At 37.7% G+C, this 15,578-nt stretch overlaps 1 protein-coding gene across 1 annotated transcript in view; it reads right to left on the bottom strand.

Annotated features, from left to right (window-relative positions):
- Positions 1-15,578, bottom strand: part of DPP10 (dipeptidyl peptidase like 10) — an 802,980-nt gene that overhangs the window by 605,824 nt on the left and 181,578 nt on the right. The window contains exon 2 of the mRNA XM_055572870.1: positions 8,903-9,017. Within this exon, the coding sequence (XP_055428845.1) occupies positions 8,903-9,017 (115 nt within the window). The remainder of the gene's footprint in view (positions 1-8,902; positions 9,018-15,578) is intronic.

Below are 15,578 nucleotides of genomic sequence, written 5' to 3'. Positions count from 1 at the left end.
AAGGTGAAAAGACTGCCTTCAGAATGGGGGAAAATAATAGCAAATGAAGCAACTGACAAAGAATTAATCTCAAAATATACAAGCAGCTCCTGTAGCTCAATTCCAGAAAAAATAAGTGACCCAATCAAAAAATGGGCCAAAGAACTAAACAGACATTTCTCCAAAGAAGACATTCAGATGGCTAACCAACACATGAAAAGATTCTCAACATCACTCATTATCAGAGAAATGCAAATCAAAACCACAATAAGGTACCATCTCACACCAGTCAGAATGGCTGCTATCAAAAAGCCTACAAACAATAAATGCTGGAGAGGGTGCGCAGAAAAAGGAACCCTCTTACACTGTTGGTGGGAATGCAAACTATAACAGCCACTATGGAGAAAAGTGTGGAGACTCCTTTAAAAACTGGAAATAGAACTGCCATATGACCCAGCAATCCCAGTGCTGGGCATACACACCGAAGAAACCAGAATGAAAAGAGACACATGTACCCCAGTGTTCATCACAGCACTGTTTACAATAGCCAGCACATGGAAGCAACTTAGATGTCCCTTGGCAGATGAATGGATAAGAAAGTTGTGGTGCATATACACAATGGAATATTACTCAGCTATTAAAAAGAATGCATTTGAATCAGTTCCAATGAGGTGGATGAAACTGGAGCCTATTATACAGCCTATTATACAGGCTGTATAACAGCCTATTATACAAATATTTTCTTTCTGAAGTAAGTCAGAAAGAAAAACATCAATACAGTAAAATAACACATATATATGGAATTTAGAAAGATGGTAATGATGACCCTATATGCGAAATAGCAAAGGAGACACAGACGTATAGAACAGTCTTTTGGACTCTGTGGGGAGAAGGCGAGGGTGGGATGATTTGAGAGAACAGCACTGAATCATGTATTATCATATGTGAAACAGATTGCCAGTCCAGGTTCGATGCATGAGACAGGGTGCTCAGGGCTGGTACACTGGGATGACCTTGAGGGATGGCATTGGGAGGGAGGTGGGAGGGAGGGTCAGGATGGGGAACACATGTACACCCATGGCTGATTCATGTGAATGTATGGCAAAAACTACCACAATATTGTAAAGTAATTAGCCTCCAATTAAAATTTTTAAAAAAAAAAAAAAACCTTAAAAAAAATACCTGGCATGTAGCAAGCAGATAAATAAATGTTACTTATTAAAACAAATTCTCCTCTGACTCTTATTAAAATCAACATATTAAAATGTGAACTAAATCCATTACTTATCTGATTGGACAACACAAAAATATGAAAATAAATAAGGAAATCAAATTTGACTTAAAAATAGAAATGCAATGATAAAGCAAAAACAAAAAACATTACTCTGACTTTATTAGTGCCAGAGAAAATTGTTTTCCATTTAACCTAAGAGATAAATCTATTAGAAAAGCAACCACAATCCATGTTATCTAGGGGGAAACTGTTAAAATCTGTCATTGTTTTCTCTTTGGCAGCCTAATTATGCCTGGTTAATATCATATTCAAATGTGTTCATCTGTGCTGTTCTTGGAAAAACAAGCAAAGACAATTTAGCTTATGCCTGTCAATACAACATATCTCCCTTCTTAATTCAACAAAATAAAATAAACAATTTGCATCTTGGTTGATGTTGATGTTTACAACTGAGTAGTGCAAATCTCAAAATCTGTAAAATATTATTTCCCCCTCATAAAAGCATAATGGGAGACTTTAATCTTTGCTTTGACATTTTAAAACACAGGTCAGATACTTAAATGACACCTTTTAAATTACAGCTGCCAAGTGATTGCTTGGAACATAATATAACATGACATTTTAACTAACTATAACCAGCAGCTATTATTTTCATAGGACATAATAGTAACTAGAATAAATTCCTTTTGAGTTTTTGCATAACAATAACAAATCAGTTGTCATTAGTCCAATCAGGTACTTAATTTTATCAACTGTTTTCTGGAAAATTATCTTTTTGATAAAGAGGGACAGATTAATCTTTTTAAAGCCTCATTTCAAAGGGTCAAATCATTTTTTTTTTATTTAATGTTTAAGACAATAGAAAGAGCAAATTCTTTGCTGCAAAGCCATATTTGCAGGCACATATCAAGGCAAGGAGAACTTCTCTGGTGGCTCAGACAGTAAAGAATCTGCATGCAATGTGGGAAACCCACGTTCATCCCAGGGTGGGCAAGATCCCTTGGAGAAGGGAATGGCAACCTAGTCTATATTCTTGCCTGGAGAATCCCATGGACAGAGGAGCCTGGCGGGCTGCAGTCCATGGGCTTGCAGAGAGTCAGATACAACTGAGCAACTAACATGCACATCAAGGAAAGAACATGGACTCAAGTCAGTCTGATATCAAGGTCAATTTAATCAGTCTATCTGCTGCATATTCTCTGTAAACTAGGCACCTAATTCATCCACATTCTGCTGACCTCGGACTTATTACCTAAAAAACTACTCCATTAAATTTGTGTGTGATGAGTAAATGAGATGATCGTTCACTCTCTTTGGAAAATATACATAAGTAGGTATTTCTTCAAAGAAAGGCACTCATCCTTTATGGCTAACTTCAATTTTTTCTTTTGCTTATTTTTCACATTAGGACTACATACATTTCTTGGGTAGCCTCTACATCCTTGGTTCTAAATTTTGGCTCAAATGAAGTATTTGAGCCTAACTTCATGGATCCAATCCTATCTGACATTAAAGATTTACCTATCATCAGCATCACAGTGGCAATCTCAACCTCTGTAAATTTTCTCCAAAATGGAATCTAAATTTATTGTAAAATTCTTACTATTAGAGATACCTTTTAGGGAAAATAAGTAAATTTATATGATGGAAATGGACAGTCCTTATTAAATTACTGTGTTAGATCAAGCAGAGTTCTCATATCTTACACCTTAATGCTTGACTTCTTTTATACTCTGATAGACCTGTGAGGATCAACCCCAGGTGCACACCTGGAGAAGGAACTAAAGGGAGAAAAAATTGCCTAAAAGTGAGAGCTAGAGCTAATGATGAAGACACAATTTCAGTGCCTTATATGTTTCCTTTAGTCAACCATTAGAGTAAATTAACCTGATGACCCTGTTTTGAAACTGACTGATTACAGACATTAATCAAAGGCCAACAGGCCAGTGCCACTGAAGAACTGGTGGAATACACACAGTCGATAGTGGTTATTTTAATATGGCAACAAGACTGAAGAGCTTGATGAATACTCTCTACCAAATACATTCTAATTCATAAAGTACATTTCTCTATTTTTCAAAACAGGTCAAAATGGGTAACTTTCCTGTGTGAAACATTTCCTAACCATGTTCACTGTCATTCTGCATATTAAATATAAATATGAGACTGTAGAGTAAATGTATAGCTACCTAAAACTGGTTTCCAGGACTTTAAGCATGAATGTGCACCCATATATTTTAGAGTATAATTATTGATCTTGTGTGCTTGTTAAGTCGCTTCAGTCATGTCTAACTCTCTGCGACCCTATGGACCATAGTCCTCCAGGTCTCTCTGTCCATGGGATTCTCTAGGAGCTCTGGAGTGGGTTGTCATACCCCTCCAGGGGATCTTCCTGACCTAGGGATCAAACCCACATCTCTTAAGTCTCCTGCACTGGAGGCAAGTTCTTTATCACTAGCACCACCTGAGAAGCCAAATTATTGATCTTATTGTTACCTATTCTTTTTTTTATTAGTGACTTCAGTGCAAACAAAAAGATATGTGGGCTTAATCAACATATCCAAGTAATTATACCCTTTAATCAGAAAAAAAAAATGAAAAGTTGGTTTCAGAAATAGTTACTTATTAAAGACACACTTAAATGGTTAACCCACTCTTCAAAAATAATTAGGATTTCTTTTCACAAGACAGGGAAGTTGCTGACAATCTTGGAAATTAAGACACCTGTGTTGAATTACTTCTGTAATAAAATTTGCAATCAAACCAAAATTACAATGAACATGTGTTTCTCTGGTTATAGGCTTGCATGTCTTAGCATTAACCTGCAAAATGTGATCCTATTTTGAGCACAACAGTTTCTAAATCATTTCTTAGACTAGATAATTCCTTGTATGCTTTCTCCTCCATCTACCCCTCAAAACAATTAAATATATTTCCAGTGTAGGAAGGGTCAGTGAGAGAGCTTACCAGATTTAGTCTGTTACTAAGCAAGTCACTATTATTACTGTTGTTTTATTAGATCATAAATACTAGGACTGTAATGAACTTCAAGAAATCACTTCAAATTTTGGCAAAACAAAGATGCCCCTTTTGTCAAGAAAACACTTGCTATCACAGTGTCACCGAGTCCAATCTGGCTCTCCTCACTACATGACAGGTCAATTAACCAAGGGATGAGGTGTTGAGGAAAAGATTAAGACTTTATTTGGAAGGCTGGCCAACTGAGAGGATGGTAGACAAGTTACTCCACAAAAAAAAAAAAAAAAAAAACCCATCTTATCAAGTTCTGGATGCCAGGTTCTTTTATAGAACAGGGTGGGGTGGGGGGTGAATGTGAGGAAGTAAAGTCAAAAGATCATTAATCTTGGAAATATCTCTTGGAATGGTAACCTCAAGGAGAAGTGACGTGAAGTAGCTCAGTCGTGTCCGACTCTTTGCAACCCCGTGGACTGCAGCCTACCAGGCTCTTCCCTCCATGGGATTCTCCAGGCAAGAGTACTGGAGTGGGTTGCCATTTCCTTTTCTAGGGGATCTTCTCAACCCAGGGATCGAACCCGGGTCTCCTGCATTGCAGGCAGACGCTTTAACCTCTGAGCCACCAGGGAAGCGTACCTTCCTGTGGATAACCACATGTGGACAGGATCCTGAACAAAGGCACTTTAGTTTACCATTCAGGCAGAGAGGCAGGCTGAGACATGATATTATGTATAAACATTATCCTTTTAGTGAACAAAAGTAATGTAAAACAAAGGTTAAAGCAAAAGAAGCAGATTAAATATGGAGTCAGATTTTGTTCTCCCCAGTAACAAAAGAAGGTAAGTGACTTGCCCAAGGTCATAGAGCTATAAAAGGCAAATGGATTTCTGACCTCCACCCTTGCTGGATGGATTGTTCTAGAGTCAGTCCTTTATTCTAAAAAGTCAGGTGTCCTGATGAATAATGTCACAATCAGAAGCTTCCCCTCCTGAGTGGATTCCTCTTCCTGGTTGAAAGTTGCCATCTGTCTGACTGACTAATAGAAAGCTGAGCCTTCAGGACGTATTTGTGAACAAAGTGAAGATTAGAGGGGAGTGTAGCACATTATTCCCTCAGTCACAGGTTTTCCCTTGCTGGTCTGTTGTAGCACTGCTGAGATTAAAAAGAGGAAGGTTCTGTGTAATCAGAGCACTAGTCTGATCACAGATAAACTCAAGCATACATGCGTGAAATCAAACGTCCACACTAATGGTCTCAATGAACATGCTAGCCCTCAGAACCAGAGTTTAAAAAAAAACAAACAAACAAACTCAGTTTTGTTTGGTTTTTGCTTGTTTGTTTCCTGTCTAATGAGGGAGACAAGACTAGATAACTTATGGGAGTACTTCCAGGCTTAGGACTCAGGCCACAAACTAATAAATCTTCTGACCTTATATTTCACTCTGCTGTTTGGTGTGAGCCCACCACGATGGTCATGTAGCCAGGATAGTATTTGCTTACTCACAACTCAAGCAAAATTCCTAACCACCATGATTTCATTTATCTGCTTCATCAGTTTGCATAATCCTCCAATTCCGGTGACACTGAATTTATACAGAGTATAGAACACAGGTTGTTTCTGTAATAATACTTTTTCCACTCTAGTATACTGACTTCTATTTTTCATTTCATAACATCCCTGCCAAAAATAACAGTGCAATGCAAACATATTCGAACATGTGGTAAACAAATTTGTGTGTTTGTGTGTGTGTGTTAGCACAGTCGTGTCTGACTCTTTGCAACCCCATGGACTGTAGCCCACCAGGCTCCTCTGTTCATGGAGTTCTCCAGGCAAGAATACTGGAGTGGGCTGCCATTTCCTTCTCCAGGGAAAACAAATTTAGTACATTATCAATGTAAAAAATAATTTCCACTTCCATTTGTATAATTAATCTCATATGAAATTAACTCTGAGTTGGGGATGTGTGGTTGTTTTGCTCATGTGTAGTTGTGGAAAAAGGAGATTGGAAGATATAAAGGTAAGATACAAAGCAGGAAACAGACCAACTACTATAGTACCTAGAAAGTTGTAAGAACTCCATTATCATCTATTGATGTATGAATAAATGAATGAACAGAACACTAAGAGACTGACTCCAGATTAAATATTTGGCATTTTTCCACATGCCAAAACTTAACATTGAAATCAGAGAAGATCTATACTCCTAAAAGACTTTATACTTTTTCTTAGCAGTCTCCCTCATGTAACACAGTGTTTTGCATTGTGTCTGGTGGTCAATAAGTACTTAACAATAAAAATAATAAAACAAATGGTAGCAGTAGTTCTACACACTATACCAAACACCTCAATTTTATTAGCTCATTTATCCCTGAGAGGTAACACTGAGACAGGCTAAGACCTGGGACCCAATACCCTTTACTGCAGTGCTTACACATGGACCAACGTCTTCTCAAGCAACAAAATACAAAAAAACTATAAGGGACTGAAAATAACTGTGTGCATGCCCAGTTTGGACAAACCACAGACAACAAGATACAAAAACATCAAAGATCCCAACTGCACTTCTGAAGAAGTGCAAGAAGAGGGTACTGTGCATATCCCCTGCACACAGCACCACCAAAGGGGTGGGCAGAACACCTAAGTCACCCCTCTGAGCCAAGCCCTGGACCTGAGACTGTCATCCCATATAAAGAACCAGTGTGTCCCCCTTGGGGAGCAAATGAGCAAGAAAGGGAACCTGTTGCTTGTTTTTTGCTCCTCTCTGCTATAGCAGGGGCCCCAGTAAAGCCTTGCCTGAATTTTTTGTCTGGCTTCTTATCAATTTCTATATCTTAATGAGGTCAAGAACCTTGGTTAGTAACAACAATGTAAAGTTGCCATTATGAGTTGCTTCCATAATACAGATGAGTGAAGTTAAAGACAAGGTTAAACTATTAGCCAATTTCACAAAACTAGTTCTGATAGATCCAGAATTCAAACCAAAGTGTATCTTATGTAAACTCTTGCTTTAATAAATGAATAAGTGCATGACAAAATGAATGCAACTATCCTGTATTTTTATTACTGGGGCAAGTTGGAAAGGGTTGTGCAGAGTGAGTAACCAACTCTATAGGTCTTTGTTATACCAATCTCCCAAAGACACCAAAGTATCACTGTGGCCTCAAAGAGTCAACAACTAGGAAAAGGATACTAGACTCAGACAGAAAAATATTCAAGAGAAACACAGAGGCATTTTATGAAACTAATTTCTTCCATCTGGTTAACAGTCACCAATAGAAGCAGTTAAAGCATGTTATTCAGTTTTTAATAATTATGTCAAAATTTCTATGTTTAAGTGAAACACTGCACTGAACATAAGCTCATTTTCCTTTAACAAACATTTTTGGCAACTGGCAACAACTCATAGCCATCACACCACTCATTACACTGTCTTGCAGATGCACAAATGAGGCTGTAAGAGACAATTCCTAAGGAGAATGATAGATAAGCCAGTTCTTATCAGGAATGTTTTTTCTATCTTTGTTTAAAATTCTCTTTCCCTCCTCTTTCCTCTTTCCTGATTCCCTCAAATTCTTTCTCCAGCTCTTCATATGTTAAATAACAACTATGAACTAAATTTTTGGAAATCTACACATTTGGAACAATGGATACTGCAATTTGTATAATTAGCCACAATAATTAGTTGACTAAATGAACCTGTGAAAGAGGTCATTTTGTTAATCAAATATTGTACATGAGGAAATAAATTCAACATTTTTAAAGGGTTTGTAAATAACAAAACTGGGACAGGAAGTGAAGTTATAAATACATAGTCTTTAACAACAGGCTGTAACTGCATAATTTGGACTAGCTTTATCTATTTTTGGACTAGTTATAGGTATAAGAAATGATTTTTTTTTAATAATGCTGAACCTTATACAGTGACCAGTCTTTGAGCAAGCTAGTTGGGTGGGTTGTAGCAGCATGACAATTTTTTTTTTTTTGTTCCTGGAAGGCAGTTTGTGAGTTTAAAATGTGAGCAGCCTTTCTCTGCCTTCTGTAATAGCACCTACCAAAGAGCAGTAAAATTCCAAGTACTGAAATAAGTCCCAGTGAAGAATTAAACATACTGATAATTTACATAATAGAATTCAACCATTTAATATAAAGAACAAAATTTAAAGAGTAATGCAGGAGCAGTTTGGAGAGTATTTTTAGACAGAAACTGGGAATGTAAAAACGACAGAGAAAGAAGAGAGGAAGAAATTTGAGGTATCACACTTAGAGGCTTAGCTCATTTTCTTTTGATCTAAATCTCTTTGTACATGAAATCCTCCCTTCCCACCATCAATACAGTTGGGCTATCTCCTACATATGGAAACTTCCAGACTCTACTCCCTCATCTCCATTTGCAATAAAAGTCAAATATGCTCCACATTTATTGAAGTAACAATCATAATAAGTCTCTAAGTAGCAATAAAGACCAAAGATCTCCTTAGCATTCCATATATATATACATATATATTTTATATTCCAATGTCCCCAAAATATCTTGCATGATATTTAAACCACAAAATGACTGTGCCATTTGCAAAATGTCTGGTTACGCATTTTTTTATTCCAACCAATGTTAATGTGTCCTAAGATACCATATAAGATTGTCCTCTTTAGATATTTCAATGTGAAATTATCATCCACAATACCACCATAAGAGAGTAATAAAGACAGATTACCTGGGGTTAAGAGGATGACTGACATAGTGATGAGTGAGCATACAACTAAAATCACCAGCAGGGCAATAGCAATTCCCTTCCAGTTTCTCTGTGGAGGGCTGTTACTTCCCAGTTCCTACAGAGAGAGAAAAAAAAGAAGTTTCATAATTATACATGCTCCAAGAGAAATGTATTCATAAAGGAATGATTCAGTGCATGGAAGAATCACAGTTTGAAAACTGATTAGAATCCATTTCCTCTTCGGTGGCTCATTTAATTATTCAAAGGTGCATATATTATAAATGTCTATCTTATGAGGGGCAACCTTACTTCTCCAAGAGATAAACCAGCAGAGCTTTATGCCTGCTGTCCAAAATGTGGATGGCATTAAAATACATTGACTATAAACACTAGAATGATTGCCAAAATACTCTGCAAAATAATATGGAAATAAAGTGTGCCTATTTACATTTTTCTTGCTACAATGGACCCTACAATGAGGATTTAAATATTAATATTCCTAGAGCACTATAGACTACTTTTTAACTGGTAAAGGGGAAAAAAAGATTAGTGATGGGAAAATAATTCAAAATCACCCCTTAATGCAGAGCGGTGCACATTAGTCAACATAAAAAGTCCTCTTTTAACAGTTCTCCCACCACTCATAAAAATCAAGAGGATGGAGTAACTAAATTAACCAATTGCTTCCATAGCAATAGATAACAACATCTTCTCCCTGGGCAGCATGCATGATATTGGCAAGGAGGTATGACTGATAGAGAAGGAGGAACTTGAGCATCTTTTACTATATGCACAGTAAAACTTTTCAATTTTCAGATCTGTCTTCCATTCTGTTGACTTTCTAGCATCATTCACCAAAGTAAAGCACAGACTACCTTGACTTGAAATACATGCCAGATTTTCTTTACAATAAAGTTTATAAAACACTAAGTTTCTTATTTCTTTCTCTCTACCCCAATCCCCAATTTCTTTTACTCCATTCCCAATAAAACCTTCTTTATTGAAAAATAGTCAAATTATTTGGGGACAAATGAAAAAAAAACATAAAGGTTTCCAGTTCACTGTGTATACACAAATCATCCAAGAAGCCCCAGTCTTTCTTTAAAAAAGATAAGTAAAATATGATATAAACATTTGACAAACTATAAATGGGTTATTGTGACTCACAGTTTAAAGCACTGAAGCCAATTTTCACATAGTGACAGTGGCAGTCAATTCTGCCATAAACTCTTTGGACTTAAAAACTAGGTCCTAAATAAATGCTAGAATAAACCATGCATAGAGGGTGTTTTCTTAACGTTTACCCCTTCTCAGATCAGTACATTTAGGTTTATCTTTCATTCTGATGAACCAAATCCAGCAGAAGTCAATCTCACTCCTTTTTCTGAAATGGTTCACACCACACCTCTTGTTCATGCTTATTAATGCTTATTGTTCAATACCTCTATCCCTCCAGCATTTTGGCTAGAATTTCCATTTATAAACTTATTCCATATAAGTTGAGACAGTAGATTATCAAATCATTAGCATTAAAGTAACAACATTAAGCAGAGAAGGCAATGGCACCCCACTCCAGCACTCTTCCTGGAAAATCCCATGGGCAGAGGAGCCTGGTAGGCTGCAGTCCATGGGGTCACTAAGAGACGGACACGACTGAGCGACTTCACTTTCACTTTCATGCATTGGAGAAGGAAATGTCAACCCACTCCAGTGTTCTTGCCTGGAGAATCCCAGGGATGGGGGAGCCTGGCGGGAGGCCATCTATGGGGTTGCGCAGAGTCGGACACGACTGAAGCGACTTAGCAGCAGCAGCAGCAGCAACATCAAGACAAACAATACAGTTTCCCTGGTTGCTCAGTGGTAAAGAATCTTCTTGCCAATGGAGGACACATGGGTTTGATCCCTGCTCCAAGAAGGTCCCGCATACCACGGAGCAACTAAATTGGTGTGGCACCACTACCGAGTCTGTGCTCTAGGGCCCATGCTCCACAACAAGAGAAGCCACTGCAATGAGAAGCCTGTGCATTACAACTAGAGAGCAGTCCCCGCTCACCACAACTAGAGAAAAACCTGTGCAGCAGCAAAGAAAGACCCAGAACAACCAAAAATAAAGAAATTAAAAAAAAAAAAGACAAGTAATAGTTGTCCCAGACCAGAAACACTTTTCTGGAATGCAATGTGACTGAAGGTTGATAGGTCAATTTCTTTGTTAGAATCTGTGTGATGTGATGAACAGTTATTTTCCATATGAAGGTTCTACTTAAGACTACTCACAGGGCTTCCCAGGTGGCTTAGTTGTTAAGAATCCATCTGACAGTGCAGGAGAGACAGGTTCAATCTACCCCAGTATTCTTGCCTGGACAGAGAAGCCTGATGGGCTACACAGTCCATGAGGTTACAAGGAGTCGGTCACAACCGAGCTCACATGTACAAGTCAGTTAAGACTCCTCTGAAGTAAGAGTGACAGATCAGAGATGCAATGCTCTATGTATTAATAGAACCCTGAGCATGTATGCATGCTAAGTCACTTCAGACCCTGAGTCTTTGCAACTCTATGGACTGTAGCCCACCAGGCTCTCTGTCCATGGGATCTCCAGGCAAGAATACTGAAGTGGGTTGTCATACTCTCCTCCACGGGATCTACCCAACTCAGGAATCGAGCCCACATCTCTTACTTCTCCTGCATTGGCAAGTAAGTTCTTTCCACTAGCACCACCTGGGAAGCCCCGAAAAGAAGGCTAAGATGGGCAAAAAGTTGTGAAATACTCATCTCAAGAACTAAGACAATAAAAAAAGGGGCAACAAACAATAAGAAGTGAGTATCTTGGCCAACAATCACAAGCACTGCCACATTTATTAACTCAAGAGGATGTGTAGGAAAAGGGAAAAAGAGTAACTGTAAGCAATTATAACCGACTGTTCAGTCCAATAAAGGAATCTTGAGAAGGAAATGGCAACCCATTCCAGTACTCTTGCCTGGAAAATCCCGTGGACAGAGGAGCCTGGTAGGCTACAGCCCATGGGGTCGCAAAGAGTCAGACATGACTGAGCGACTTCACTTTAACTGTCAAAGGAATCAAGAGGAAATTACAATTTTATATCTATTGATTCTGATTTTGATTCACTCACTGAAACTGAAGGCAAATAACTAGAAAAATGACTTCAGAGTGAGTTTTTTGGTTTATGAACATGATATAACTATAATGCCTACCAAACACTGTCTAACAGCAATAATAGATATCTTATGTGTTTGGGTACTGTACTAGACACTTTATAATCACAATCTCATAAAATCCTCACAATAAATAAGTAAAGGTACTATTATTTTGACAAATTTGCACATCAAAAAATGAGATTTAGAGAGATCAATAACAATTACATTCACTGTTAATGAGTAGAATATCTCAAGTTCCAACCCATAAAAGTCCAAGTTCAGAAACCATGCTCACCCAATAATATGCTGTTCTAGAAGTAAATATTTCTTGAAGCAGTCCATAAACCAATAAATCAAGGAATAATTTGAGCCTCTACATATTTGAAAAATTCACAGTTTTATAAACACTCTTCAGAATTCTGTAATGCTTTCAAATAAATTCATATTTTCCATAATGGCATAGTAAAAAAATATATACCATTTTAAAAATTGTAAAACATATTTGAGTAAAAAATATTTATCTGGTGTTTATAAAGAGATACACATATGAATGTCAGGCTCCTCTAAAAATGACCCATCACTCCCTAAGGCATCTTCAAGTCCCTGCTTAGGAAAGCAGAGTTAATAAACTCTTACTCTCATTCCCTCTTTTCATCCATCTTAAATTCATTACCATTATAATATTTCTCAATATTGGTTTCATTTACATCACTTTATTCCACAAAGCCTTTTAATGTCTTTATGTTATCTAAAGAATTAAGTGCAAATGTGACAGTCTAGAATAATAATTGTCTAAAGCCACGATGATGCTGTGAAGATGCTGTACTCAATATGCCAGCAAATTTGGAAAACTCAGCAGTGGCCACAGGACTGGAAAAGGTCAGTTTTCATCCCAATCCCAAAGAAAGGCAATGCCAAAGAACGCTCAAACTACCACACAATTGCACTCATCTCATACACTAGTAAATTAATGCTCAAAATTCTCCAAGCCAGGCTTCAGCAGTGCATGAACCATGAACTTCCAGATGTTCAAGCTGGTTTTAGAAAAGGCAGAGGAACCTGAGATCAAATTGCCAACATCTGCTTGATCATCAAAAAAGCAAGAGAGTTCCAGAAAAACATCTAGTTCTGCTTTATTGACTATGCCAAAGCCTTTGACTGTGTGGATCACAAGAAACTGTGGAAAATTCTGCAAGAGATGGGAATACCAGACCACCTGACCTGCCTCTTGAGAAACCTATATGCAGGTCAGGAATGAACAGTTAGAACTGGACATGGAACAACAGACTGGTTCCAAATAGGAAAAGGAGTACGTCAAGGCTGTATATTGTCACCCTGCTTATGTAACTTATATGCAGAGTACATCATGAGAAACGGTGGGCTGAAAGAAGCACAAGCTGGAATCAAGATTGCTGGGAGAAATATCAAGAACCTCAGATATGCAGATGACATCACCCTTATGGCAGAAAGTGAAGAGGAACTAAAAAGCCTCTTGATGAAAGTGAAAGAGGAGAGTGAAAAAGTTGGCTAAAAGTTCAACATACAGAAAACTAAGATCATGGCATCTGGTCCCATCACTTCATGGGAAACAGATGGAGAAACTGGAAACAGTGTCAGACTTTATTTTTTTGGGCTCCAAAATCACTACAGATGGTGACTGCAGCCATGAAACTAAAAGATGCTAGCTCCTTGGAAGAAAAGTTATGACCAATCTAGACAGCATATTGAAAAGCAGAGACATTATTTTGCCAACAAAGGTCCATCTCATCAAAGCTATGGTTTTCCCAGTAGTTATGTATGGATATGTTAGTTGGACTATAAAGAAAGCTGAGCACCTAAGAATTAATGCTTTTGAACTGTGGTGTTGGAGAAGACTCTTGAGAGTCCCTTGGACTGCAAGGAGATCCAATCAGTCCATCCTGAAGGAAATCAGTCCTGAATATTCATTGGAAGGACTGATGCTGAAGCTGAAACTCCAATACATTAGCCACCTAATGCAAAGAGCTGACTGATTTGAAAAGACCCTGATGCTGGGAAATATTGAAGGCTGGAGGAGAAGGGGACGACAGAGTATGAGATGATTGGATGGCATCACAGATGTGATGGACATGAGTTTGAGTAAACTCCGGGAGCTGGTGATGGACAGGGAGGCCTGGCTTGCTGCAGTCCATGGGATCACTGAGAGTTCGACATGATTGAGCAACTGTACTGACTGATATATAATTTCTTTGTGCAAAACAAGGAAAAAAGCTAAAGCAGCAAAGCCAACTTCCTAAAAATTAAGAAAAAGGAATATAAATGTATGGGTATGCTCAATTGCCAAGTCACTTCTGACCCTTTACTACCCCAGGGACTGTAGCCTGCCAGGCTCCTCTACCCATTGGTTTTCCAGGCAAGAATACTGGAGTGGATTGCTATTTCCTTCTCCAGGTGATTTTTCTGACCGAGGGATCAAACGTGCATCTTCTGCATTAGCATGCAGATTCTTTACCACTCATCCACCTGGAAAGTCCCAAAAGAATATAAATGTATATAATAAATATGTCACTGACTCAGTGGACATGAGTTTGAGTAGGCTCCAGGAGTTGGTGATAATATTAGTAATGAATATTAGTAATGAAAATATAACTGTAGAAATTATTTTTCATACTTAATTTGTAATTTAATGCTGATAATACCTACCACTTCTTAAAATTGCCCATTATGCTTGCAGACATTCACAAGTTTCTAATTTATCATCCATCTCCAATTAAAAGACTATGTCAAGTGAAGTGCACAGTTTTGGTAAATGAACACAAGTTATATATATTTTTTAAAAATTATATCTGTTACAGCTTCGTGTTACCAGTGTACATGAGGCAGTGTTGAGCTAGTGCTACTCATAGTGTGACCTACAGACCCCAGCATCATCACCTGGAAATATTAGAAATACAAGGCAAGAGTCTTTATTGCTATTTGCTTTATTCTTTTAAAAACATTCTCATTTGGTTTTATTTGTTCACCATTAATTTGTTTATAAAAGAAGTAGCAATTATCCCAATTGCAATTTGGCATTCATCACTCCCTGATAATTATGTTTGTTTGTGACACACTTCTACATGGTTCACCATTAAATTAGAAACAAAACAAACATGACAGCTATCAGCAATGTGTTTTTCAGTAATATTTTCACAATATCATGATTTATAGGTTTGGCAGATCTCCTAAGATTCTGAACCTGTTTAGACTTCAAAACCACAAGTAAAACTGTAAAACATCAATTAAAAAAGCAAACAAACAAATCTGCTATCAGCAAGATGGCAGACTAGGATGCTCCCGGCCTTCATGGAAACACCAAGTAAATAACAATGGACTGATTAAAATAGCATTATAGGAACTCTAAACCAGCTAAGGATCTGTAGCAACCAAGCAAATATCCAACCATGAAAAAGCCATACTTAAAAAGGCGAGATATGTCATGGCATGTCTGAATGCCCTATTACCCTCGCTGGCATAGTACAGTATGCTCAGGAGGAAGGGACT

This window comes from Bubalus kerabau, chromosome 3 (assembly GCF_029407905.1).
Source record: "Bubalus kerabau isolate K-KA32 ecotype Philippines breed swamp buffalo chromosome 3, PCC_UOA_SB_1v2, whole genome shotgun sequence".
Taxonomy (NCBI): Eukaryota; Metazoa; Chordata; class Mammalia; order Artiodactyla; family Bovidae; genus Bubalus; species Bubalus kerabau.
The sequence above is the reverse complement of the archived record's forward strand: the minus strand, read 5'-3'. Positions and strand labels throughout refer to the sequence as shown.